This window comes from Schistocerca nitens, chromosome 1 (genome assembly GCF_023898315.1).
Source record: "Schistocerca nitens isolate TAMUIC-IGC-003100 chromosome 1, iqSchNite1.1, whole genome shotgun sequence".
In the NCBI taxonomy this organism is placed as follows: domain Eukaryota; kingdom Metazoa; phylum Arthropoda; class Insecta; order Orthoptera; family Acrididae; genus Schistocerca; species Schistocerca nitens.
In genome coordinates this window covers 1,312,062,911-1,312,089,883 of record NC_064614.1, presented here as the reverse complement: position 1 = coordinate 1,312,089,883, position 26,973 = coordinate 1,312,062,911, and the positions used below count along the sequence as shown (strand labels likewise).

Below are 26,973 nucleotides of genomic sequence, written 5' to 3'. Positions count from 1 at the left end.
TCAATACTCTGCCGCGCCGCGCTGCCGACGCCGTGCACAGCTGGGGCGCGGGACGCGACAGCCGGCGTGGCGTGGCGTGGCGTGTCCCCGCCCCAAAGAAAAGAAGAAAGAGCCAGTGTTGCGTCCGTACTGACGGTAAGCACGGCCTCCTCTGCAGCCACGTGCCCGCGCCGACACTCCGTACGTCGGGCCACACTTGCGAGCGCACTCTCGACGGAGAGTGACTGACTGCAACAACGTGACGAAAATTCGGCAGTAGGTGCTCTGTGTCATCTAACAACCGGTCGATGGCAATGGGCTCGATACTGCGTGCCCCAATTCTGGTTTATTAGGGTTCGTGCCTGGAAGGAGGGAAGGGAGTAAGGCGAGAGCCGTCTGGGTCGGAAGTGCCACCGACGACGAGATGAGATACGGACGACACGAGCTGGGGGTGTAGACGGAAGGCCAAAGTTGCCAGTCTGCACGGAACAAGTGCACGAGGAGGAGGAGATTAGTGTCTAACGTCCCGTCGACAACGACGTCATTAGAGACGGATTACGGGAGGATGGATAAGGAAGTCGGCCGTGCCCCTCGAAAGGAACCGTCCCCGAATTTGCACGAAGCGATTTCGAAAAATCGCGGAAAACCTAAATCAGGAGGGCCGGACGTGGGTTCGAACCGTGGTCCTGCCGAATGCGAGTCGAGTGTGCTAACCACTGCGCCACCTGGCTCGGTAAATCCAGATTATCAGCTTCAATTACATCCTACCGAGTGACACTCCACCTCTGAAAATGACCGCCAGATCCTGCCTACACCGTGTAATAAGGGCCGTAAACCGGTAAACGACTAGTGAGAATTGCACGCCCGTCACTGTAGTGCCAGAGTGACTGTAGCGCTGGGCGCACGGCGAACAGCTGACCAGCCGCCCGCCGCCTCTGGAGACTGCCACCTACTTCCGCCGATTCCCACCATTACTGCCCCGCAGCACGCTTTACGCAGACTAGAGGCAACCGATTCAGCAGCTCCAGTCGATCAGGCTACTTGCCCACTCGCTAAATAAGGACGGCGCGGCCGTTTATCGGCTCCGACTACAGGTGGGTAAGAAGTAGTGGCAACACTGTCGTAAGCTGAAGGGTGTGTGCCCAGTGGCGTGCGCGCCCGATGCAGGCGACGGCGGTGCAGTCGTCTAAAAGTGAGGGAGGTCAGTCCGAGCGCCCTGACGCCGTGTTTGGTCGAGACTGGTGTGGCACGTGACCCGAGTGTTCTCAGGGACTGCGTGAGACGTGTGGTGACATCGTACCGCGGTGGAATGCCACAGTGCTTCGGGATGGCACGGGTGTCATTCGGGCCCGGGCAACGAAATGAAACGTCGTGCTTCTCCTCGCCCGGAAACCGTGCTTAGTGAACCGGCTGGTATCAAACTAAACCACAGTGACGGCATATCCGCGGCTTGGCCGTGCAACACTTTGTACCGCAGAGGCACGTGCTCACGGCACCTCCGGCTCGCAAAGAGAAGAAAACGACGGCACCTTCTGCAATGCGTGACAAGGCACGATTGCGTACAGTGTTCGCCGTGCAGAAGCTCCCGCGTACGTGGCGATCGCAAATAGAGGAACTGAACAGTATTCACGCGATACCAGTCTATGCGAATACGACGTGTTGGCCAAAATGAAGGACCTCGGTCGTGACACGTGCCAGACCACGACAGACGACACCATCCGTGGCACACGGCGGTCCTCGCGAGACATCTATACGGACGGGCGCACTGACTGTGTACGGCGCCTTCCTCGTGTGCGGGGCGATTATATGAGGGCTTATAATACACTGGAGTCTCGTACGAATTATCGTGGTGTTACTGCTACGTTTCATCCGACCCACGTAAAATCGTCACGTCAATTGAAAGACAGCTGGGGTGATGACCGAGCCGGCTCCTGGTTGGAGGCGGGCGCGGCGCGGCGCCGCCCGCACCACCTTACGCGCCGCTTCCCAGCTTCTTCCCTCTGCACAGCGGTTCAGTTTTCCGCCCTTCGAGCCCCTCTCTCGTACCTGCAGTGCTGACAGTACGTGCCTACAGCGCGCAAGTCCATACGTGCTCCAGCTACTCGGCAACACGTTTCTCGACGTGTTACGATAGAAAATACCGTATAACGTCGAAAACACCGACCTGTCGATGAAGGCGCGACACGACGTTTGGCTATTACGTAAACTAAATCGTGCTGGAGCATCGAGCCGCGTTCTCGATACGCCCGAAATCCCAGCCCGGAGAAACGTTCCGCAAGTAGCTGAGGAGACGAGTCACGTTGCGAGCGCAGGAGAGGCGGCTGTGGAGCAGCTGCGGCGGCGGCTCCCAGACGGGCCCTGCTCCTACCCTGCCCTGCGCTGCGCTTCATTTCCGCCGGCTGCTGCGCTCGATTGCCAATACTCCGTCCTCCTGCCCCCACTCCCCCACCCAAACCAGTTTTCCAAATGCCAAATTCTGTTTAGCACACCAATCTCTTCCCGGAAACTCGCAAACCCCGTTTCATCGTTGCCGATGTACCCTCAAAATCTACAACGTTCTGGTGCTCGTTCTACGCGGCCAGTATCGCGACAGACAAACACGATGCGATATCTACAGGTTCGAATACCTCTGGCATCAGTGTTTCCACTCCAAACAAATGATGGGTATAACACGTATCCGAACTCTGCAGAGTGCCACACACATCTCCTCTTAGTTTGCGTCCAAAACGTAACTTCCTTCGTCGTTCTCGAGGGTCGGACGCCTCGTCAACAACATAAAAAGCTCCTCGGAAAACGTCAGTCACCGACGAACCACGAATCCGGATCACGGCTGAAGGTTTCCTCCGAGGGCTGCAGCAGCGGCGTAGCTCGGGTCCCAGAGACACTCCCGTGTCGACGGACCGAGAAAATGTCGCGTGCCTTCTTCCCAGTCATCGTGCTCCACAGCGCTGCACGAGGCCCGTCCCATCTCCGCCCTGTCGCACAGACTCAGGTCTTCCGAGGTCTCACCAAATACACTCATATGTTGCGATGTTTCGCCAAACCGGTTCAACCAATTTCCGGGACGGAATTCCCGGAAGTGGCACGGACAACCCGCTTCCGCGGCACGAAATTTCCCCAGCTGCGGGGGCCACACCACACAAACCTGGAGCTTTCTCAGACACACGTCTGCGTCCGCACCAGTATCGGCTTCAAACGCTTCTCAAACTTATTAATTACTGCACCACCACTGGCCACCACAAAGATTCGTCCCCAAGCGAAGAGGCGAAACGAGACAAGGTTACATACTGAAATTCCAAATCGGTATGGAGAGCGTGTTAGCTAATAGCTCACTACTATGTGTTAATAGCTCACTACTTTGTTCAAAGACTCGAAGTTTCACGTACAAGCTGACTGAAACATTATTGTATCGTAGCGACGACACGAACACGAAATAGATGTTAGGGGTCCTCTGCCACGCCTGCCGGAGTGGCCGAGCGGTTCTAGGCGCTGCGTTCTGGAACCGCACGACCGCTACGGTCGCAGGTTCCAATCCTGCCTCGGGCATGGATGTGTGTCGTGTCGTTAGGTTTAAGTAGTTCTAAGTTCTAGGGGACTGATGACCTCAGAAGTTAAGTCCCATAGTGCTCAGAGCCATTTGAACCATTTTTTTCCTCGGGCACATTGTACGAACGACTCGCAGAATGAAGAAGACGGCGGTGAGTGCATATTCCCTATCGCAACTGACAGGTCGTTCCACGTATGATGATTTGTGTGGTGCACACGGTACATGTAATACGCACGCCGGCTCCCACACGTTCCAGCGAATGTGATGACAAATACGTATACATCCTGCACGTGAACAAGTCGAATGGTCTTCTGAAATGGTCCTGTGATCGAAAATGAAAAGGCTGTGCTGTGGTACCGCTATGGACGGAAATCAGCAGTCTTACGAGAAGGAAGCCCCATCCTCTACCAGAACAGACTGCCGCCGCCCCGTACACTGCACTACCACTTTACTTAGCTCGGCAGTGAACCTCACTCGACTACTGGCGCAGGCACTACCAATACGACGACGTAGTAGTTACCGGGCCGCAGCTCTCTGACTGATTAAATCGTCCAGTCGCGACCATTTGGCTCTGCAGATTTGCACAAGATCCTACTGACGCCAGCACTGCAGTTACTCGAGTCAGTGTAGGTTCTGAAATTATGAGTGCGCTGATCACAAATTGATACCGTGAAAATTGTTACCTGTGAGCTAATGCTACGCATTCCACGTGACATTCCTGCAGAAACAACTTCAAAGCAAGTGTACGTCTATACACGGATAAAACTGAATATTATCACGACCTACCTAATACCCGGCGTGTCCAACTTTGGCACGAATAACAGCGACGACGCGCCGGGGCACGGAATCTACTTGGCCTTGCTAGGTTTCTGAAGGGAGTTGGCGCCACATCTGCAAACACAACTCACCTAATTCTCGTCAATTCCGGGGAGGAGGGCGACGAGCTCTGACGAGTGGGGGGGCCAGCACGTCAACTGGAACTCGTGACTGAGTTCCTCAAATCACTCCATCACACTGCTGGCCGTGTGACACGTCGCACTGCCTTGTGGAAAAATATCACTGCCGTCGGAAACATGGCTGTCACGTGGACTACAACCAGTGACGGTGTCTTGCGCGAGCTGTACTGGACCGACGGGTGCCCACGTGATTGCTCCCCAGAGCACAGTGCAGACAGGTATCGTGGAGCTGAACTATATCGGCTCCATCAGACCGTGCAACGCTCTGCCACTGCGCCAACGTCCAGGGCCGACGGTCACGTGACCGTGTCAGTCACAGTTGCCGACGTCGTGGTGTTAACATTGCCAGATGTTACGAATGTTCGGCGCACCGTGTGTTCAGAACACTTGTACTGTGCCCGCCACAGTCCGCCGCCTGTCCTGTTTTACCCGTCTGCCCAGGCTGCGACGTCCGACATTTGCAATAAGGTACGGTCGGCCGTGGTTTCACCTCGGTCTCGCCACACTCACCACAGCACTGCTCCTACACGGGGACAGCGTGCTCGCCGTTCGTGCTTGTGACGCCGGTACTGCCTGGTGGTGATGCTGACCGCGGCTCATCTCCGAGCCACTGCAGCCGACGATCGATAAAGCCGAATTTCGAAAACTCGTTTCCTTTCTGCTAACACGCGCACTTTACCTTCGACAAACGTTTGAAGCGCAGGGTTAAACCCTACAAAAATAAATCCGTACAAATTATAAAAACGGATGTACTTTAAGTATGTTCCACATCTTCTCCTAAACCACTGGGCAATTTCACCCGAGCTTGGTAAACGTACCATGAACTGTCGGAACAACTGCGTCTCAGGTAAGAACAACGAGAAAGCAGTGTTGCCCACGACGAAAATACCTACGCTTCAGTTATCCAGTATTTGACATTGAGAGCACTATAAGACTCCCAACAGACTTTACACATAATTTCAAATCTTTATGAAACTTTCTCGCTGACGACATCTCAAAACAATCGAAGGAAAAACAGACCTCGTCGCTTACTGGATTTTCGCTTTTCGTGCAGTAAAACTGCCACATGCAGCTTGAAGTTTTAATTTATCACTTCTTTCACCAACTGCGACATAATCGCGTATACAAACAGTGATCTAATACTGTAAAATGCTTTTTTATTCCAGTCTCTGATCACAAATGAATTCTTTAGACGATGACCGATTTCAGTCTGTAATGCCAATCCTCCTAAAGTGATACGGCCATAATGGCATCGTCAAAACATATAAATATAATCCGCATAGCATCGTCACACAGATTTAAAATATGGTGTACAATAGGCCACATAGTGATTATTGCCAATTATTGAGTTGGCATGGACATGGTGTGAAAAAGATCTGAGGATGCTCATTACAGACTGAAACCGGTCATCGTCTAAACAATTCATTTGTGATCGGAAACTGGAATAAAAAAGCATATTACTTCTTTAGTAACAGGCTATTCGCAACGCATTTCGCAGACAGTATCAACATTCTCCGTTCCGCGTGAGACGCTGCCGCATCGTCCGTGACGTTCTGATGTATTATTTTTTTTTACAACTAACTCACAACACATTTCGCAGACAGTGGGCACATATACGACTGATTTATCTGCAAAATTATATCATTGTTCAGTACACAGTTCAGGAGGTGCAATGTCATAAATATTAAGCTGCGTGGAAATGAAACTGCAGGTCAAAATTTCCTAGACATACAGGCGAAATGAGTGTACAAAAACGCGTGAAATGTGTTAAATATATTTCACATGTCTGTATGTGAGAAAAGCCACTGGCAAAAACCTCATACTAAACCTCTGCAACTATTTCAATCAAATTTGGTACACATGTTGGTTACAATCTAGAAAGAAATATCTTACTGGGCGATTGTGGTGACGTGGAGAGAGAAGGCAGGACGAAGAGATGGGAAGAAAGAGACAGGCACAGGTAGGACGAGGAGGAGGAACCAGAGAGAGAGAGGAAAGAAGGGACATGGCGGAGAGATGTGGAGAAAGAGATGAACAGACGGAGAGGCAGGAGCAAATGGGCAGAAAAAAAGAGCAGAATATCGACAGGGAGGCGAGAGTTCGAGACGGACACAGAAAGGACAAGGAAGGGGAGGAGGAGACGAAATGAGAAGCGGAAGCAGGACGTGGACGTGGACAGAGAGGGGGCGGAGGAGCAGATGGGCTAACAGGAGACTGGAATAAACAAATACGCGGGCAATGCCGGGTTTCACAGCGAGTAAATAAACTGAGAAATTGACGTCCTTCCACTTGGACTCACGATTGTAGCATCCATCCACCGGGCCAGCGATTTTGTTGAGCTTTCCATGATCATAGAAGGTACTTTCGGATAACATACGCTGCTCTGTAACTTCGCTCTTCCCGACGTTCAAAATTTTATCGAGTGTGACGAACACGACGTTGGAGCGGCAGCTGGCGAGAAGCAACGTAAATGCAACTATAAGCTATATACCCTCCTCCGGCCGGTATTCCGGAAACTACTTGTATCGCTATAACGGAAGGTTTTTCTCCGGAAAGACAACAGTAATTATGCTTCCATCGTTCTCGGGTGTACTGCCGGGTCCAAATGCCGAAAGTCTACGATATCAATAATATAATGATAATCATCCTTATGTATCTGTTGGCAGATGAATCGCGTTATAATAAGAAATCGTGATTAAATGAACATTTGTGGATACATTCACGGGCGTATTCAAAGGTTATCGCAGTGCCGCCGGCTTTCTCAGTGGAAAGCCGATTGCATTACCTTTGTGGTCTATGAAAAAAAGCACGAAAACCATACCACGAACTTGGGTCAGGCCATTTTCAGACGGACTTGTTTGGCTTTATCAGTATGGCGGGAAAAAAAACCACACGCACACACCACATTAACACTGACAAACAACTGCTGTACATAGACACTTACGCAACCCGTGCTTCTAACACAGGTACGACCACTAGAACTGTCAACAGATGCAGTACCTGACACCGAACAGTAGTGGAAAGTTCCTGACATGCAACAATGAACAATCATTCTGCAATCGCTTCGAATTTTTTAAGCTGACTATGGAAGTATAAATCGCAATGTAAGGGCACAGGTATCACTATTAGTTGTAGAAGGCAGATTATACCACGTGACGATTGCACGACTATGTTTCTCATTAGGTGAATAATTGGGGTGAAAGGATAGGAAAGGAAACAGGTTGGAAAAGAGGCCGGAGGGAAATAGATACTTGCAGGCGCACGAGGCACTGAAGCTGTGCGACGGTCAGAGCTGAAAATTTGTGCAGGAACGCGACTCTAACCCGGGTGCTCCGCTTTCCCACAACGGCTGCCTCGACCGTCTGCCTGACACGTTTTCCGCCAGACCAAAACTCCCAACTTCTCGCTCTCCGCACCAACGACCCCTACGCATTAACTCCCCGATTACCGTAGGAGTTGGGACGTCGACTGTGCATCCGCAGTACAACTTTTTCATCAAACAGCTGTCACGCCCATCGACTTGCACATTTAAGGCCTGTCGTACCAACGTTTATCGTTACGACCGTCCCTTTGCGACGAGACACGGCTGGCTGCAACGACACACACGTTTAGCGGAAAGCTAGGCAGCAAAGAAAAGGCGGCACCTGCTTCGCAGAACGGTGGGCCCGCTTTTACCAGAGTACTGCCGCCGGAAGCATGGAACGTCTAGCGACACTCCAAATCAAATTTCTCTACTCGCCAACTGCTGCCGGCGGACAGTGTATCGATCAAAGTGTCAGCGCCAGAGGACGAGCAGTGGACTACGCAATCCGCGTCGGGGAAGCAACCGGGAAGCCGTCGCGGTGCAGGAACACAGCCCGCGGCTACTCACCGCGGCTGCAGGCGCAGCCATTGCAAAGGATACATTTCCTGGAAGAAGTCCAGGTGCGGCGGCTGGAGGATGTCCAACGCGGACAGCACCTGCAACAAGCCAACAAAAGGCGGCATCAGCACAGCACAGTACAGTACAAAGCGGCCAGGCCCCACTGCCACAACTACGTCCTTTCTGGCAAACGAATGGTGCCTTCTTCACACAGGAAGAATACACAGAAAGAAATGCACTATCAAAATTTTAGCTGCCAAAGCACATTGCAAATATTTTTAAAAAAAATGTTACAGTTATTATTTTTGTCTCACGAAGAACCGCTTATAACAGCGGTTCGTACTACCCTTCCTTCCTAGCCGCGAATCGGCGAGTTTTAAGAACTTACACCGTACCAAAAATGTATCAAATCATTAACTTTTTGAATAACTTGCGCAGTTTACATAATCAGCTGAACTGCTCAAGTTTTAACTGAAACATAAGTGACTTACAGAGAAAACAAAATCGAGCGAGTGTATGATGTCACTCCACGGATGTTTTCCGTCAATCGGAGCTTTAATTTAATCATTATGGATATTAAATGAGCTGCAAATTCGAGCGAATAGTAACTGTTAACAACTAACAACTGTGTCAGACAAACCATCAAGTGCAATTGGCTTTCAAATTACGATCGCGCTGTTCCGCGTTATCTGTTTACCAATGCGCCGTCAATCGAAGGTACGCGCCTGCAGGGCCACCGCTGGACAAACTTTTTTGTAAGGGCACCAAGGCCTTCTCAGCCCACAGTAGTCAATTACGACAAATATTGATTCTTCTGAACCTTGTTTTAAACGTCAGCTTTAAATAAATGCTGCCTCAACTGTCAATAACGTACTGTATTTGAATAGATACAAACATTAGCTCACACAATTAATAACAAATTAATAATAGTTACTCAAATAAACAAACCTAACTTTTAGTAAGAAATCTTTACAGCTTGGAAACGTTTGCAGCATACTTCGTTGATTTAAAAAGTCTCGTTCAAACTTTCAATATCAGCTGTAGATGGAATCATCTACTCCTGCAACGGATGAAGTTATCCACTACATCGCTGAAGCTCATTTTAGATGTAAATTAATGCTATATTGATAACAGTGCTAGATGAATTAATCCTCTCTCACCACAAGCAAGTCACTGGTAGGGTAATAAAAATCCCGAGTTCGAGAAATACGGATTGCAACTTCAACTTATAAATTTCATTTAGAAGGAGTCCTTTGTTTTCTGTTTTGTCAAATCTGGAAACGTAGCGGCACTGACTGACTTAACATTAATATTTCTTTGACAAGATTGTTACTCAGGTCGTCAGGATAAGTTCTAAATAATTTCTTAGTCGTATCACTATCATCCAAATTTGTGCTGGAGGTATGAATTACAAAAAGGCCTTCAGTCACAACTTTTAGTGTTTTATTACGTACACGATGCATTTCGGACCCTGTACCTCCATCATCAGGTGTAATCTGTCTTAATATATGCTTTATTTTTCTCTTGAATGAAGTGAAATGCATATTCCTGTCACGAAAGGGTCTGGTGTTAGGTTATGAATTTCTTAAGGCAAAAGCGGAAAATATGTCCGAAATAGTGGAAAAGATGAACAGTGGTTCCGCTTTTGACTTATGAAATCCACACCCTAACATCAGACCTTTTCGTGACAGGAATATGCAACCCAATCAAGAGAAAAAATAAATCATGTCTTAAAACAAATTCCACCTGCTGAGGGCCCCACAGGGTCCGAAAAGCATCGTGTACCTAATAAAAAACACGAAAACTTGTGACTGAAGGATTTTTTAAATTCATATCTCCAGTAAATTGAAGCTGCAAAATACAGATAAAATTAGAAGGAAGGTCAGCGTTGGCCGTAATTTTCATGATTTATCAACAGCAAAATCGATTTTCTATCACATAATGATTATTTTCAGTTGAGAATTTTCACATAGTGATCAGTGAATAAGAAACAAAAGACCACAAGTACACCTGAGTATAAACCAACTGTTGGTAAGAACAGACCTTTAGCGTACAAATTAAAGCTCATAGGCACTGGTGTCTAGTTATTAGCAGTAACAGAAGCTACGAAACGATCACAATAACTGATGCCGCTGTTTACATTCACATATACAGAAGACAGGGGCTTGGAACGCCCTCTATGTGACATGTGTCACGTGAAGACTTAATTTACTTTATTCGGCAAGAGATTCCCACAAAATACCAAATGTGCACGTGCAAATCATTATTTGAATATTTAAAATTGTACATTAAAAACACATAGCAAAAAGGAAGGGGGAAATGCACATGTTGCCAACATAAACTGGCGTGTTATTTTCAAAACGCCAACGCTGACCTTCCTTCTAATTTTATTTATCATATGGTCGTTGTGCACACAGCACTCTATGGAGTCGCCAATCAATGCATAAAATTAAATGCAAATTTGTATTTATTCTGATAATAGCTTCAAAAGTTGCAAAAAATATTTCCCATTTCTTCATAGCGAAATTCCGCCTGTGAAACAAACTTGTGTATGATTATGTCAAATGCCTCTCTTTGGAATTATTGTTCTTCACTTCATCTGAGTGTGTGTCAGGTGCTCAACTACTATCCCAATCAGATTCGCCACTTTCCTCCTTCCCCTCTTTTTCGGAAAAAAAAACTGCCTCAGTCTCAATTCCATAGCCATTTTTTCAGCTCCGCTTAAGAGTTCAGGCTAGAGAGCTCTTACATTGTCATCTATGTCAACAGTAAGATTTAAATATTTTTCCTTTCAGTATCAACAGAAACATATTTTGACTGTAGAATCAAACTTCCTACATATATATGGTTTAAAATGTCCGTCAAACATTCCAGAGAATCTTGGAGAAATAACTGATCAGCCGCATCACGAGGCAAATTACTTTGACTTTTTGGGTATTTTAAAACTTCTGTTACTTCTGGTAATTTTTCTGCTGCAGGCTTCTCTTCTTGTGCGCCATCTTGTTTCAAGGCACGCCTTGAAGAAATCGACCGCCAGTTTATTTTAACAACCCTTCTTATCCCTGTGGGCTTGCACTGAAGAAATCGTACAGCTGGTTCAGACACCTGAAGAAGGTACCGACTCCTCCATTACTTCTTGTAGCATGTAATGCTACTAAGTACAGAGTGAGCTGCACACGGAGAAAATTTTGCCAGCGGATAAATGTGTCTAATTTTTACAAGCAAAAATTTTATTTGCTAGGAAATGTTTGATCCATTATCAAAGCACTGGGCTGAAAATCAAGTTGAAGCTTGTTAAATTCATTTGTGGTAGCATTACTAATTGCATCACCTGTCTTTTTCTGCAAATTAAAACATTCCACAACCTGTTATGAACTTACCATTTATTTTGCTCTTTGTTAAAAAAATACCTTAAAATCAGAATATTCTGTTGGTCTTAGAAACTACTGCAGTAGGATCGGAGATGTATCGGGAAAAAACAGAGCTTCTTACCTTTCTTTTAACATTTTCTTTAATATATTACCTCCACACAAAGGTAAAAGCTGATTCTGTGCTCTCCGATATAAATAGAGCGCTTCGTGTCTCTGTTGACAGTTTTTAACATAAAATGTATATTCTCTGAAAATGGGCTCAAAATGGCTTTGAGCACTATGCGACTTAACTTCTGAGGTCATCAGTCGCCTAGAACTAATTAAACCTAACTAACGTAAGGACATCACACACACCCGTGCCCGAGGCAGAATTCGAACCTGCGACCGTAGCGGTCACGCGGTTCGAGACTGAAGTGCCTAGAACCACACGGCCACACCTGCCGGCGAAAAATGGGTCATATTTAATCAATAGCTGAATTAACACCAAGAAGTTACCGTTATCCGGCTTTCCTAAATGATGGCTACTTCCCCTAAAAAGCAAAATTCGTGAGTCCCAATATATAGGAACAATCATAATTATTTTTAACAGCTCACGTAAGAATAATCTTTCTTACAGGAATAGTTTATGGAACATGGAATGTGCACTGCTACCTATTAGGCTTTGCTAAATCATTATTTTCATGTTCAAGAAGAATATAGTTCTTTCCAAGTCGTTTTCCTGTCGTCAAATCTTTCATGCAATTTAGCTAACCTAGATGCGACAAGCTTTTTGGGATAGTTCTGAAAGCGTGGCCAACAGGAGAGCTTTTCCTGCTGTTCACTCTACACTCACCAATGCCTCTTTACTTCAAATGTGCTTGTAATCTAAGTGATGCCTGGTAAATTTTGTATTTTGTTCGTCTACAACTGTTGAAATACCGCTGGCAATTGCCCAGGAACAGTTGGATTCCAGTCACACTCCCTACGTGCTTACCTCTCCTTCATCAGGCGGCATCACATGCTGTTAGTTTAGGTGTTTGCTCAGAGCAAGTTTCCGTTTCTGCTTATGTTAAAGTGTTACTTACAATTGACGATGGAGTATCTTTTGGCACAAAATAGCTACCTATTGGTTTTTTCAACTTTCTCTAGCTCTTTCGCGAACTTTTCATCGCGTTTACGTTTTTCAGATCGCATCCTTCCACCAAATTTACGTGGAAAACCCAACATTATCCTGGAAATAGATAATTGAAGTACCTACTAAAAGACGTGTTTACAGTAATAAGAAAATCTTCAAATTACAGTGAAAGTAGTGGTACTAAATTATTTTTTTAAAATTTTGTAACCTACCTCTAATAAAACAATACAGTGTACCTGCACGAGCAATGGTGGCTAATTTTCACGAAAGCGTCTTGCACACTGCCGTCACCGCCAATATTAACTGAAGCGCAGCACTTAAATCTGTCAACACGCCGCGTGTAGGGCGCCAGGCGGGCGCCAACACAACGCTCGACAGTCCTGTTGCCAACGCCGTTTTTATGAGAACTGCCAAGTCCCATTCCTGTAGGCCCATTATCACTGGTATTTAATCTCTAGAAAAATTATGATTAACTGTCGCTGACAAACGTGCCAAACGCTACGTGTGGGTATTAATCGAACTGACGGTCGTGCTTGTACGACAGCCCAGCATGGATAAGTTCAGCAAAAAGTTTAGTCTAACTAAAATACATAGTTCTAATTGCCCCCTCACTTTCTTTTATTCCACAAAAACAGTTACAAAAATGGCTAGCTTACAATTAAGTGACATAAATAAGGTGACAGATAATTGCAGTCATAAATTACAGCATTCAAAGAAAAGGGATGATATTCAGTCTTTAGCAGCAGCACACACATACCACCTTCACTGTCTCCTTCAACTGGTGACAGATCAGCACGCACGTTTTCTTCTTCTACAGCCTGAGGTTCCTCATCATCATTTCCCAGACTCAAATTAATCATTCGGTAAATCTTTGATGTATGTTCCTTCCAGGGTAAATTACATGGACAGAAGAGCAGTCCCGAACAGCGACATTACCAAGTCCTTCACTGTCTTTTTATTTTTTGCCAGGTCCAGCCTTCTAAACGTATCCTTAGGGAGTTCAAGATCTTCCTTTATAACAGACACCAGATGTTTGCCGTCATATTCTTGTATATGCTGTACTACTGATTTATTTGTCACGTGTGACTTGCTGGTGAGGTTAGGGTCGGGAACGTGACACAACCCATGCCCTCTCCACGAGGAATCCAGTTCCTAACCTATACCCATTCTGTTGAATACAATTCGGAGCATGTTAACATATTTCTTATTGTGATTCTGATACTTAAGTGTTTTTCGAATTCATTTTCCATATATATCTTGTATTCAATATGTCCATCCCTCCCAATATTGTTAAAAATGTTAACTTGTATATTTGCCCATTAACCAAATCACTGCGTTATTTTTTGCCTGAGGGTAGTAAGCCGTGGCTGGCTCGTGTTACGCTTTGCATTAAACCTTGGTTGCTATTCTGTGATTAGTATCCTGTGGTTATCGCGATTATGCTAAACATAAATAAATAAATAAATGTCGTGTGACTAGGGCCTCCCGTCGGGTAGACCGTTCGCTTGGTGCAAGTCTTTCCATTTGACGCCACTTCGGCGACTTGCGCGTCGATGGGGATGAAATAATGATGATTAGGACAACACAACACCCAGTCCCAGTCCCTTGGGATTGACATTCTGTCGCGCTGGCCACTCAGCTACCGGGGGCGGACGCGATTATGCTGTTATCCCCTCTCTCCGCGAGTCGCAGCAGCAGCAGCAGCAGCGTGTGTCGATATTCACACCCTTGTACTGTCTTCGGCCTCGCGCTTATAGTTTCCGGCTGTGCCGCGAGCGAGCAGTTGGTCGGTTGGCGCGCCTCCGGCCGGGCCGGCGCCGCTGGCGGCGTGCACACGCGGTCCAGTGTCAGCGGCTATTCCCAATGGTACGGGGTCCGTGGCTCACTGATCCCGGACTTAATCTGCCAGCCAGCCCCAATTGTTCACACTGTGTCGTTTGAATTTCGTTGTGGGCTGTTGGGACATTCCCACGAGCAACAACGTGTGTTTTCAAGTTGGCGAAATTATAGCCGCCCTGCTGTAGAGTTTAACTTGATTATTTTTGAATTGAAGTGCACCAGCGGTATCTTCTGCCTCGTGGCCGTTAACGTTCCGGTTACCAGCCCCGGGCGTTGACGTAAATTCAGGCAGTGTATTATCCTCGTCGTGTTGTGGCTGTCCACCACGGACCACGGCGTGTAGCTTGACAGCTGAAAGTGTAATTCGTTGTGAGCGCCGATACCTTCTGCGTTGTTCCGTTGAACTCCCTGCTGTGTGCTGGTCGGACGTAGCATAAGTTATCCTGTCGCTTGGTCCGTTGACTGACTGTCGGTTGGGTTGCCGTCGGATTGAGAATTGTTGGGCCGACTGCCTGTCTCTGCCTAAGAGAGCGTTAGTGTTTGAATTCCAGGCCGACCCTTGGGAACTTCTTGAGCGCCGTTTGATGTCCTGCCATTTCTTATTTGTCCTTGCTGTTTATGTATAGCTTCTAGCCGATTTTAAATTAAAGTTGTTTTGCCCTTAAGGTGTAAGATTGTTTGGACCTTCAGCCGGACTTAAAGAAATTTTAGGATAATGCCTTCTGCCTTTTAAAATTCAAATTCCTGTTTTGAGCCTTAAGTTATTGACCTTGAGCTGATTTTAGGTTCAAAATGGCTCTGAGCACTATGGGACTCAACTGCTGAGGTCATTCGTCCCCTAGAAGTTAGAACTAGTTAAACCTAACTAACCTAAGGACATCACAAACATCCATGCCCGAGGCAGGATTCGAACCTGCGACCGTAGCGGTCCTGCGGTTCCAGACTGCAGCGCCTTTAACCGCACGGCCACTTCGGCCGGCGCTGATTTTAGGTTAAAGTTGTTTTGCCCTTAGGGCATGAGATTGTTTGAGCCGTCAGCCTAAATTAGTCAGCTATCAGCCGCCTTTAATGAATTAGCAGTCTAGTTAAAAGTTGATTAACTCTCTACAGTAAATTGTTGATTTCTCAGGATGGATGGGATGTGTGACTGCTGTGTACGGACGTAGGAGGAGCTGGCCACTGTTCGCGAACAGCTGAACGTGCTGATGGTCGCGGTCACCCGTCTTCAGGCTGCTGCCTCGGAGTGTAGCGAGCGGCAGTGGGGAGTCCGGTGCGTCGCATGGTTCACCCCAGGTGTTACATGCTTCACCCACGGTCCCTGCTGTCGAGACATCTTCGCGGGTACCGGGCGCGGTCGGGCCATCCTCTCCCCAAAGGGAGTGGCGGGTTCAGCGGTGTTCGCGGCGCACGAGGCGGAGGGTCAATGTGGAGACTGGCCGTGTGGCATCGCCCGCTCTGCCGTGAGTGGACATGTGGCCGCTCCTTCAGCAGGGTCCGAGCAGGCACACGTGGAGAGGGGCTTATTAGTGATTGGAAGCTCCAACGTTAGGCGGGTGATGGAGCCCCTTAGGGAAATAGCTGAAAGGTCGGGGAAGAAGGCCAGTGTTCACTCTGTCTGCTTGCCGGGGGGTCTCATCCGAGATGTGGAGGAGGCCCTGCCGGCGGCGATAGAGAGCACTGGGTGCACCCGACTGCAAATTGTTGCTCATATCGGTACCAATGACTCCTGCCGTCTGGGTTCAGAGGTCATCCCCAGTTCGTACAGGCGGTTGGCGGAATTGGTGAAGGCGGAATTGGTGAAGGCGGAAAGCCGCGCTCGCGGGGTGGAACCAGAGCTAACTATTTGTAGTATCGTTTCCAGAACCGATCGCGGTCCTCTGGTTTGGACCCAAGTGGAAGGCTTACACCAGAGGCTCAGACGATTCTGCGGAGATCTGGGGTCCAAATGTCTCGATCTCCGCTATCGGGTGGAGAAATGTAGGCTCCCCCTGAATAGGTCAGGCGTGCACTACACGCAGGAAGCGCCTACAAGGGTAGCGGAGTACGTGTGGAGTGCACATGTGGGTTTTTTACGTTAGAGAATTTCCTCCCTAGGCCCGACAACACGCCTCCAGAGACGCGACAAGGTAGTAGTAGTAGTAGTAGGCAAAACGCAACAGGGAATAACAATACTAATGTGGTAATAGTAAACTGTAGGAGCGTCTATAGAAGGGTCCCAGGACTGCTCTCATTAATAAACGGTCACAATTCCCACATAGTATTAGGGACAGAAAATTGGCTGAAACCAGGTGTAAACAATAATGAAATTCTAAACTCAGATTGGATTGTATATCGCAGAGACACGCTGGACAGTGAAGAGGGAGGCGATAAAAAGTGCAATAGTATCGAAGGAAATTGACCGAGATCCGAAATGTGAAATAGTTTGGGTGAAGGTCACAGTTAAAGCAGGTTCAAATATGGTAATTGGATGTCTCTATATGCCCCCTGGATCAGCAGCTGTTGTGGCAGAGCACCTGAAGGGAAATTTGGAAAATATTTCGAGTATACTTTGAGCAGTTAAACAGAGAACCGACTCCTGGCGATAACATATTAGATCTCCTGGTGACAAACAGACCCGAACTATTAGGAACAGTTAACGCAGAACAGGAAATCAGCGATCATAAAGCGGTTACTGCATCGATGATTTCAGCCGTAAATACAAATATTATAAAAGGTAGGAAGATTTTTCTGTTTAACGAAAGTGACAAACAGCAGATTTCAGAGTACCTGACGGCTCAACACAAAATTGTCTGAAGTACAGATAGTGTTGAGGATCAGTGAACAAAGTTCAAAACCATCGAACAATATGCATTAGATGAGTACGTGCCAAGCAAGATCGCAAGAGATGGAAAAGAACCACCGTGGTACAACAACCGAGTTAGATAACAGCTGCGGAAGCAAAGGGAACTTCACAGCAAACATAAACATAGCCAAAGCCTTGCAGACAAACAAAAAATTACGCGAAGCGAAATGTAGTGTGAGGAGGGCTATGCGAGACGCGTTCAATGAATCCGAAAGTAAAGTTCTGTATACTGCCTTGGCAGAAGATTCTAAGAAATTTTGGTCTATGTCAAAGCGGTAGGTGGATCAAAACAAAATGTCCAGACACTATGTGACGAAAATGGTACTGAAACAGAGGATGACAGACTAAAGGGCGAAATACTAAATGTATTTTTACAAAGCTGTTTCACAGAGGAAGACTGCACTGTAGTTCCTTCTCTAGATTGTCGCACAGATGACGAAATGGTAGATATCGAAATAGACGACAGAGGGATAGAGAAACAATTAAAATCGCTCAAAAGAGGAAAGGCCGCTGGACATGATGGGATACCAGTTCCATTTTACACAGAGTACGCGAAGGAACTTGCCCCCCTTCTTTCAGCGGTGCACAGTACGTCTCTAGAAGAGCGTAGGGTTCCAAAGGATTGGAAAAGGGCACAGGTCAATCCCGTTTTCAAGAAGGGACGTCGAACAGATGTGCAGAACTATAGACCTATATCTCTAACGTCGATCAGTTGTGAAATTTTGGAACACGTATTACGTTCGAGTATAATAACTTTTCTGGAGACTTGAAATCTACTCTGTAGGAATCAGCATGGGTTTCGAAAAATACGATCGTGTGAAACTCAGCTCGCGCTATTCGTCCACGAGACTCAGAGGGCCATAGACACGGTTTCACAGGTAGATGCAGTGTTTCTTGACTTCCGCAAGGCGTTCGATACAGTTCCCCACAGTCGTTTAAGGAACAAAGTAAGAGCGTATGGACTATCAGACCAATTGTGTGATTGGATTGAAGAGAGCAGCATGCCATTCTCAATGGAGAGAAGTCTTCTGAAGTAAGAGTGATTTCAGCTGTGCCGCAGGGGAGTGTCGTAGGACCGTTGCTATTCACAATATACATAAATGACCTTGTGGATAACATCGGAAGTTCACGGAGGCTTTTTGCGGATGATGCTGTAGTATATCGAGAGGTTGTAACAATGGAAAATTGTACTGAAATGCAGGAGGATCTGCAACGAATTGACGCATGGTGCAGGGAATGGCAATTGAATCTCAATGTAGATAAGTGTAATGTGCTACGAATATACAGAAAGAAAGATCCTTTATCAATTAGCTACAATATAGCAGGTCAGCAACTGCAAGGAGTTAATTCCATAAATTATCTGGGAGTAGGCATTAGGAGTGATTTAAAATGAAATGATCATATAAAGTTGATCGCCGGTAAAGCAGATGCCAGACAGGTTCATTGGAAGAATCTTAAAGGAAATGCAATCCGAAAACAAAGGAAGTAGGTTACAGTACACTTGTTCGCCCACTGCTTGAATATTGCTCACTAGTGTGGGATCCGTACGAGGTGGGGTTGATAGAGAAGATCCAACGGAGAGCTGCGCCCTTCGTCACAGGATCATTTAGTAATCGCGGAAAGCGTTACGGAGATGATAAACTCCAGTGGAAGACTCCGAAAGAGAGACGTTCAGTAGCTCGGTACGGGCTTTTGTTGAAGTTTCGAGAACATATCTCCACCGAGGAGTCAAGCAGTATATTGCTCCCTCCTACGTATACCTCGCGAAGGACCACGAGGATAAAATCAGAGAGATTAGAGCCCACACAGAGTCATACCGACAATCTTTCTTTCCACGAACAATACGAGACTGGAATAGAAGGGAGAACCGATAGAGTGAGTACCTCTATCGGTTCTCCCTTCTATTCCAGTCTCGTATTGTTCGTGGAAAGAAAGAGGGTACTTTGCCTCCGCCACACACCGTCAGATGGCTTGCGGATTATGGATGTAGATGCATAGTCAGTCTGTAAACTCAAGAGCGAGCAGCGCTTTTGGTGGGGGAAGTGGCCTTTCCCTGAAGAACGCTGCCACCGGCCTACAGGGGCACCCAAAATCTGTTGCCCGTTACCTGTCTAGAGGTGTAGATCGGCGTGCAGTGATATACGTCATTCATGTTCGTGGGATCTCAGTTGTCAGTGTCAGTGAGTTAACTTCGTGTACTTACCGATATACTTCGATATCCGAAAGTGACGGATAATAGTCTAGCATTGCAAGAAAATGTGCAGAATACGAGGAAGCGGAGGTATTTGCGTTCGATCGTCTCTAATGTTATTAAATCGTGTATTAAAGAGGCGACCCAAAAAGAACTGTTGGCTAATATTACCAGTCCCAATCAAAGGACTGCCTCGTCCAATAGGACGCATAAGGAAGGAACGCGAAAATAAGCCGCATGGTTTAGTGGAATTGCCACGAAGGAAAACTAATAATCTTGGGAGGAAACCGATCATTATAGACAGTTTCTAAATCACGTGAAACCTTTGATGCTTATCGAACACTAAATCTCTATCTCGGTCACTATTCACCTGATTCTGAGACATATTGCCTGAAATTTGTGCGCAATAGCTATTCTAAAGACTGCTGAAATTTTCTTCGAAACATGTACGTGGATTCTGGACTTCTAAGCGAAAAGCTTGACATACGAGATGCGTTCACGTATTAATTTTTATTTTTTTTTTGGTAATAACTAATCTACAGCAATGTTATTCCCCATTACATACTATACATTTGTGCCATTGCTTTTTCCAATTTCCGAAAGTCTTTAGGAACTGTTTCTTCGGGGTAGTTTATAGGCCTCTTAACTGTGCCTTTTTAATCTCATCCATGCTTGTAAAACCGCTGTCCTTTAAGGCCTGCTTTGAAATGTTTATACTACTTGTATGCTCTTGGTTCACTTATAACAGGGTCACCAAGTTCACCAAAAGCAATATTTAGCATTTCTAAAAATTTCATACATTTCATTCCATTCCTATAACAAAATTTAATACAGATTCTCTAATCTATTTTTATACAAAACAAATAATCGTTGATGCTACCAAAACACATGTAACCTTTTTGACAGCTGAGAACAGAGTAAATACCCAATATGCATATCATTGTATACACATTTTTGAGACATGTTTAGGAAGACAGTGACAAAAAGTAGTGCAAATCGGACTAATACAACACGCAAAATTATAAATTTCTGCTTACTTTTTAAACACTCTTCGTCTTGCAAAAATTGTTAAGTTTCAATGCACTCCTTCAAAGTAAGAACAAGGCTCAAATTCTACAGATTGATTGCATTATATGCGGTTCGTTTTACGAATAGCAATAGAGGAACATAAACATAAAATACATTCACATGAACAGGCATTCGGTTCTATGTTTGTAGTAGAATCCTGACTTAATATTATTTACTCTATAATATTGTGTTTCCTTATGGTCTCAATACATTTGTCTAAAAATGAACGCAGCCGAGGCGTATCTGTACACGGCATGGCCACAGATTTAAACCGCCTACAGAGAGTGGCGACTCGCTCTCTCGCTCTTCACTTTACCGACAGATGAAATGTTTTAAGATGAGGCCTTCTGCCTTTTAAAATTCAAATTCTTGATTTTGAGTCTCAAGTGATTGGCCTTCAGCCTGTTTTTAAATTAAAGTTGTTTTGTCCTTGAGGCGTGAGATTGAATGGCGCATTTAGCCGGGAATTTAATTCCAAAATTAATGTTTGGCTTGCTCTGTTTTTAATGTTTTCTTTACTATTGTAATGTTTGTCAAATGAATAAAGTAGTAGTATGTTCGAGTGCAACTGACAGCCACTCATTTTGGCCCCTTTCCACAAATTAAAACTATCTGTCCTGTCTTGTCCTACAGGTATAGCAGGGGTTCTCAGGTAGTAACTTTCTTCTGGTCTGAAGAAAAGTTAGTCGGTACATTGTTTGCTGAAGTTGTGTGGGCAATTTTCTCCCTGGTTCACCTCCAATTAATAATTATAATCCGATCTCCACGTGTGTAACTATGAGGCACACTATCAACGAGGTAGCATTTGCTGCAGAGGTTTGTGTCACTTAAACCGATGGCAAAGAGACGCTCATTAGTGCAGATGATGTTATTGACTACCTTGTACCACGCTGTTCTCACGTCAGACGAAACAACATCACTACTGATCTTTTTCCACATCACATTCCATTCTATTCCAGCATATTTAGTTTCTATGTTAGTTTTCCTTTCATGTTTCCGTCTTCCACTTGAAATCGCCTTTGCTGTAACGTTTTTGGAGCTTAAAAGCTTTTTGCTGAGATAGCTTAGTTCAAGATAATACTTACTCTCTAATATATATTTATCGACGGCACTACAGTCCCTGGCCTAACAATGACGTATATGTTTGCTCTGTTGCACCCTGGATCGTTACACATTGTGCTCCATGTTCGTTTGACATACAGTGCCATCGCTTTAGACTTGATGTCGGTTAGTCCTATTCCTCTATTCCTTGGATCCAAAACTGCTGTCTTCACCGGCACACTAAACAATACCCCTTTCCACGAAAACTTTGCTAAGGTGGACATGATCGTCTTCGCCACCACTGATGGAATGGGGAGAACCTGTGCTATGTAGTAGGCCTTGGATAAAATATACGTGTTGATAAACAGTATTCTCTGGACATGGTCTATGCTACGTTGACAGTTTTCAATCAAAGCTCCCTCGATTTTTCTTGCCACCTCTCGCCAATTTATTGCTATCATTTTTAAAAGGGAAGCTGTCAATGCTATTCCAAGAGCTTTGTGTACCTTAACACGGTTTGCCCACTCAATGCGCAAGTTAGCAAGCCGCTTTATATTTAAACATTTATTTTCATTTACCTACGCACCTGATGCGGAACAATATTTTCCAAGTACCATGTCTAGTCGTGTGACATCTGCTTGGTCTCTGATGATTACGTCTACATCGTCCGGGTAAGCACCTACCACGGCCTTTGATCCTTGAATGGTAATGCGTGTCAGCCCGTGCTGTAGCTGTCTCAGGAAAGGTTCCAGCGATATAATAAACAGCAGCATGGATAAGGGGCTTCCTTGGGTAACACCCCTTTTTATTTCAATTTGTTTGTGGGTTGACAGTTAACGGAGATTTTTGCAGTAACACCCATTGCCACGTTCTTGATGATGTCGATGGTTTTTGGCAGGAAGTCCATTCGGCGCATTGTCTCTATCAGGTATTTGTGATTAATTTAATCAAATGCCTTATGGAAGTCTATGAAAAGCAGTCAACATTTTGTGTTACTTGCCTGCGTTAGCGCAATGACATCGCGATACAAAGCCGCAGTTCGTAAAATCGTCGTTCTAAAAGCACAAACTTGGTGCCTGCCGTGTGGCGCACGCACTGTCTACTACAGAAAAATTTCAGCGTAGGTTTCGACATGTCGGACTGGACAGTTCCCTTGTAAGAAAGGTTTATTCTTAAGCTCTCATGACGACTACTTCCGATCAACGGTGCCCCTACGGTAATTTGTACGGGAGGCGGGTGCAGTTAGACCTGGAGTAAGGCGTATTTTCAAAACCTTGTAATACTTACTTCCAATCGTTTTCTCGAAAGAAAAAACCTGAGTACATTAATTTTTTTCCCTTCGACGAGAGCTAGAGGAATGGGGCGCGGCGTGCCCCTTCCACTGACGCCCTTGCTTCCCGTCACACTCGTACTCAGCAATCGCCCCCACGTTCGAGTCTTCATAACTGCTGCCCCGCCGAAACCTTTGCGTGGTTGATGGGGTGCGTATGGCGCACTAGGTAATACGGAGTTTTGAACATCAGGACACGTGTATCTCACGTCTTCCTACTGCTAGCATGTAGCGGGGTGCTACAGACTACGGGGCGGATATATGTGCGACCGAGTGGGGCTGCGTGTGTTTATAGGCTGCACAGTGCGCCCGTTTCACGAAGATCAGATCAAATCACACTTTTCTCCAATCCAAAAATGTCTGAAGTAACTAAGTTTTGAAACACTACAACACAACTTAGTGATTCTGCTGGTTTGTAGCCGGCCGCGGTGGTCTAGCGGTTCTGGCGCTGCAGTCCGGAACCGCGGGACTGCTACGGTCGCAGGTTCGAATCCTGCCTCGGGCATGGGTGTGTGTGATGTCCTTAGGTTAGTTAGGTTTAAGTAGTTCTAAGTTCTAGGGGACTTATGACCTAAGATGTTGAGTCCCATAGTGCTCAGAGCCATTTTTTTGCTGGTTTGTACACAATTTGTATGTAGTGGGACGCATATGTCTGGGAAAACTTCATAGTATGTAGAAAACGTTGCTGTTTAGTATGTCACGGCCACCTTCAAATGTTCCGTTCAAAACTCGTATGCGATATTTCATGTTTTTCACTGTCTCTCCCGATAAATAAGTTTTGGTACTGATTGTTTATAGTTTTTATATAATTTATATTCTGATACAATCATTGTAAAACGAAAAATTTTACTCTGATAATCCTAGGTTCACACGAAGACATGAATCCAGTTAGGTTGGTGAGCCGGTACGGCTCGCTATTTAGATTTTTTGTTTGTTTTCTAAAACTACCCGCCTTCTCGGTTCGGAGTCTCTGGTCGGCGCATAAGTATCTCTGGCGAGTTGGCTTCCCGCGCGCCGCGAGGCTGCACAGCGAGGGAGAAGGAAGAAGGGAGTCGCTGTGGGTGAGCTCTGGACTGTGCGTGGGGTGCTGGAGGGCGAGGCCGCCCGGTCGGTGGGGGCGGGACGCCGTGGGCTCCAGGGCCCGTGTTGTCCTGACGGCGGTCATCCTATCGTCATTCAAGGGCTGAAACGTGATTTCTTGGTTCTGCCCTTGGATTCCGACGAAGAATTACGGCACGTTTGGTGTTCACAAGAATTCTAAAAAGGTGCACGTTGGTGGCGTTGATATCCGCACATCTATTTAGCTGCTTTAGCGTAAATGACTGTTTTGGAGTGACTGTGGAACTTTTGAGTCGGACGCTTATGAATCGTCTTATTTTGCAGTTCACTTCTTATGGTATTTTACGGTGTTACTTGTCGTGGCGAAATCGCCGATATTATTTTCGTAATTTAGCTTGGGACGTCATTCTGTGGTTTGGAGTGGCCCTCCCACGAGTTTAAAGTCCCAAATATTTTCTTACTGCTTTGCTGAGGTTTCCCTGCAACAGTTGTTGATTAGTCTCTTGTCTGCCCCACCGTACTGCTGTTTGGTGCGTTGCGATATAGTCGAAGTGTACAGTAGTACCGCATCTACTCTCTCGCCTGTGTTAAGATTTGCGAGCCGCATCCACATCGACGCATAATCCCAGTACCGGTATGCGATTTATGGAAGTTGACTGCGCGCTGTTAACGTTTTGCGTAGCGTAGAAAATCTTTCCCGTGCCGCGTGTGATGCTCAAGGACAGAAATGTGCACAACAACGCATGACCACGACGAAACCGAATGATATGTATATTTTTATATCACCGAGATTCAGAGTTGATTTGTGTGTTTTTATTTATTTTGAAAGGAAAAAAATTACATACCTGGTTAATTATAACATCTATGCTTAATTGTAATTGGTTGGGTGTAGTACGCATCACATGTAGGGAGGTTTATGGTGTACAGTGTTTAAAAGGAAGGAAAGTAATTTGTGATACGGGGTTTTAGTGTGCGTTGATAGTAATCACATTTTATTACATTAAACTTCTTTTAATTAAAATTTTGTTATCAATATTTTATTGCCTTTAGAGATCACAGGTGATATCTACGAAAATTTTGGTATTGCCATGTGGAGTCACAATCTTTTATTTAACCTTGCACTATGCAATTTGTATTTTTTTCCTTTGCTTAAAAAGGGATTTTGAGTTTTAAGCGTTGTAAATTGATTCTGAGAGCTGTTCTTTGATCTGTTAAAAATAATACTTCAGGAACTTTCACTGACGAACTATACTAAGGATCTTGTTGTTCATGATAACTAATGTTCACTTACTTCTTTAAAATGAAGTCAGTAAAGTTGTACAATTTTAAACGTAAAAAAAGGCTTTTATTAGAGAAACGATGCCTGCTCGTACTCACCACAACTTCCACGTACTCAAAGCATTGGCCTTCGGCCGTTGTCTGATGTTTTCCCCGGTACCTATACCAGCTAACGTGTGCGGGGCAATGTCCGTGTCCCTTTTCACCGACTTTCAAAATCGGTCAGTTCAAAATTTTTTTGGTAGTGGAAGTATTATTTATCACAAAGGAAGTTTGCAAATTTTGAGATGGCAGAGTTAGAGCGGCAATGCGTCTCCATTAAAGTTTGCGTGAAACTCGAGAAAACCCTTACAGAGGCACGTCTCACCAGATGATGCAGCAGGCCAAGCGTACGGTGGTCAGCGCTGAAGCCGTACTGGCCGTTACGAACGGTTCACACGGTTTAGAGATGGCCGGGAGCAAGTTAAAGACGACCCTCGTTCCGGAGCTCCTTGGGCGTCAGGAATGTCACTGAAACTGACTGCCAATCAAACACTGACTGTCAGAGACGCTGCAGAAGAATGTAACATTTCAACTGAATCGTGTCACGAAATCCTGACGCAGCATCTCGGAATGCGTCGTATTGCCGCCATGTTCGTCGCACGGCTCACGAATAAAGATCAGAAAGACGTTCGCCTCGCAATCTCAGAAGAGATTTTGGATCGCGCAAATGAGAACGAGATGTTCTTAAGAGAATCGTAACTAGTTATGAGACGTGGATCTACGGTTATGAAATTGAGACAAAGGTTCAATTTTGGCAAAGGGTCGGGAAAGGTTCTCCAAGATCCAAGAAAGCTAAGCAGGTGAGGTCAGGTAAAATGTGAAAACCGTGCCGATAGTTTTGTTTGACTTTGAAGGATTAGTTCGTGACAAACTGGTGCCACAGGGACAAACTGCCAATGGGGACTTGTGGCGGCGCCTGCGAGGAAATCTGAGACGAAAACGGCCCGGGATGTGGCGAGACAGCTCGTGGCTCTCGCATCACGATAGCGCACCTCCCTGTCGGTGCGTGGCTACTGCACGAGAAACGAAGTCACTATGCAGCCTGAGCCTCCGTACTCTCCAGACCTGGTCCCTGTGGACTCTATCTTCAAAGTTACGATCCCGTCGACAGGACAGATTTGCAACGACGGGTGAGGTAAAAGAAAATTCGGATGCAGCGCTCCTCGCGATCCAGCGAGAAGCGTACCGGGACTGCTTCAGGAAGTGGGAACAGCGTCGGGAGCGGTGTAGCAGTTGTGGAGGAGAATGTTTCGGAGGAGGCCGTGCATAGTAAATAAGAGGTAAGCGTAGAAAAATTTTGTGGACAAATTCCGGCATTTTTGAACAGACCGAGTCCATATTTTCGCACGGCGCTCCAAACCCGGCCCGCTTTGTGGAGGCCCGCAGAATCGACGTAACATCCGCGGCAGCCACACGGCGCGAAGCCGCCCTGCTGCTTCTGCCGACGGCGCCTC

The 26,973-nt window shown here is 46.1% G+C and overlaps 1 protein-coding gene across 2 annotated transcripts in view; it reads right to left on the bottom strand.

The window, feature by feature from the left end:
- LOC126202910 (serine/threonine-protein kinase NLK) overlaps positions 1-26,973 on the bottom strand; it is a 462,489-nt gene that overhangs the window by 154,459 nt on the left and 281,057 nt on the right. For both annotated transcript variants that reach the window (XR_007540200.1, XM_049936993.1), the window contains exon 3: positions 8,387-8,442. Coding sequence is in view for 1 of the 2 variants with exons in the window: in XM_049936993.1 (XP_049792950.1) it covers positions 8,387-8,442 (56 nt within the window). In the remaining variant the exon portion in view is untranslated. The remainder of the gene's footprint in view (positions 1-8,386; positions 8,443-26,973) is intronic.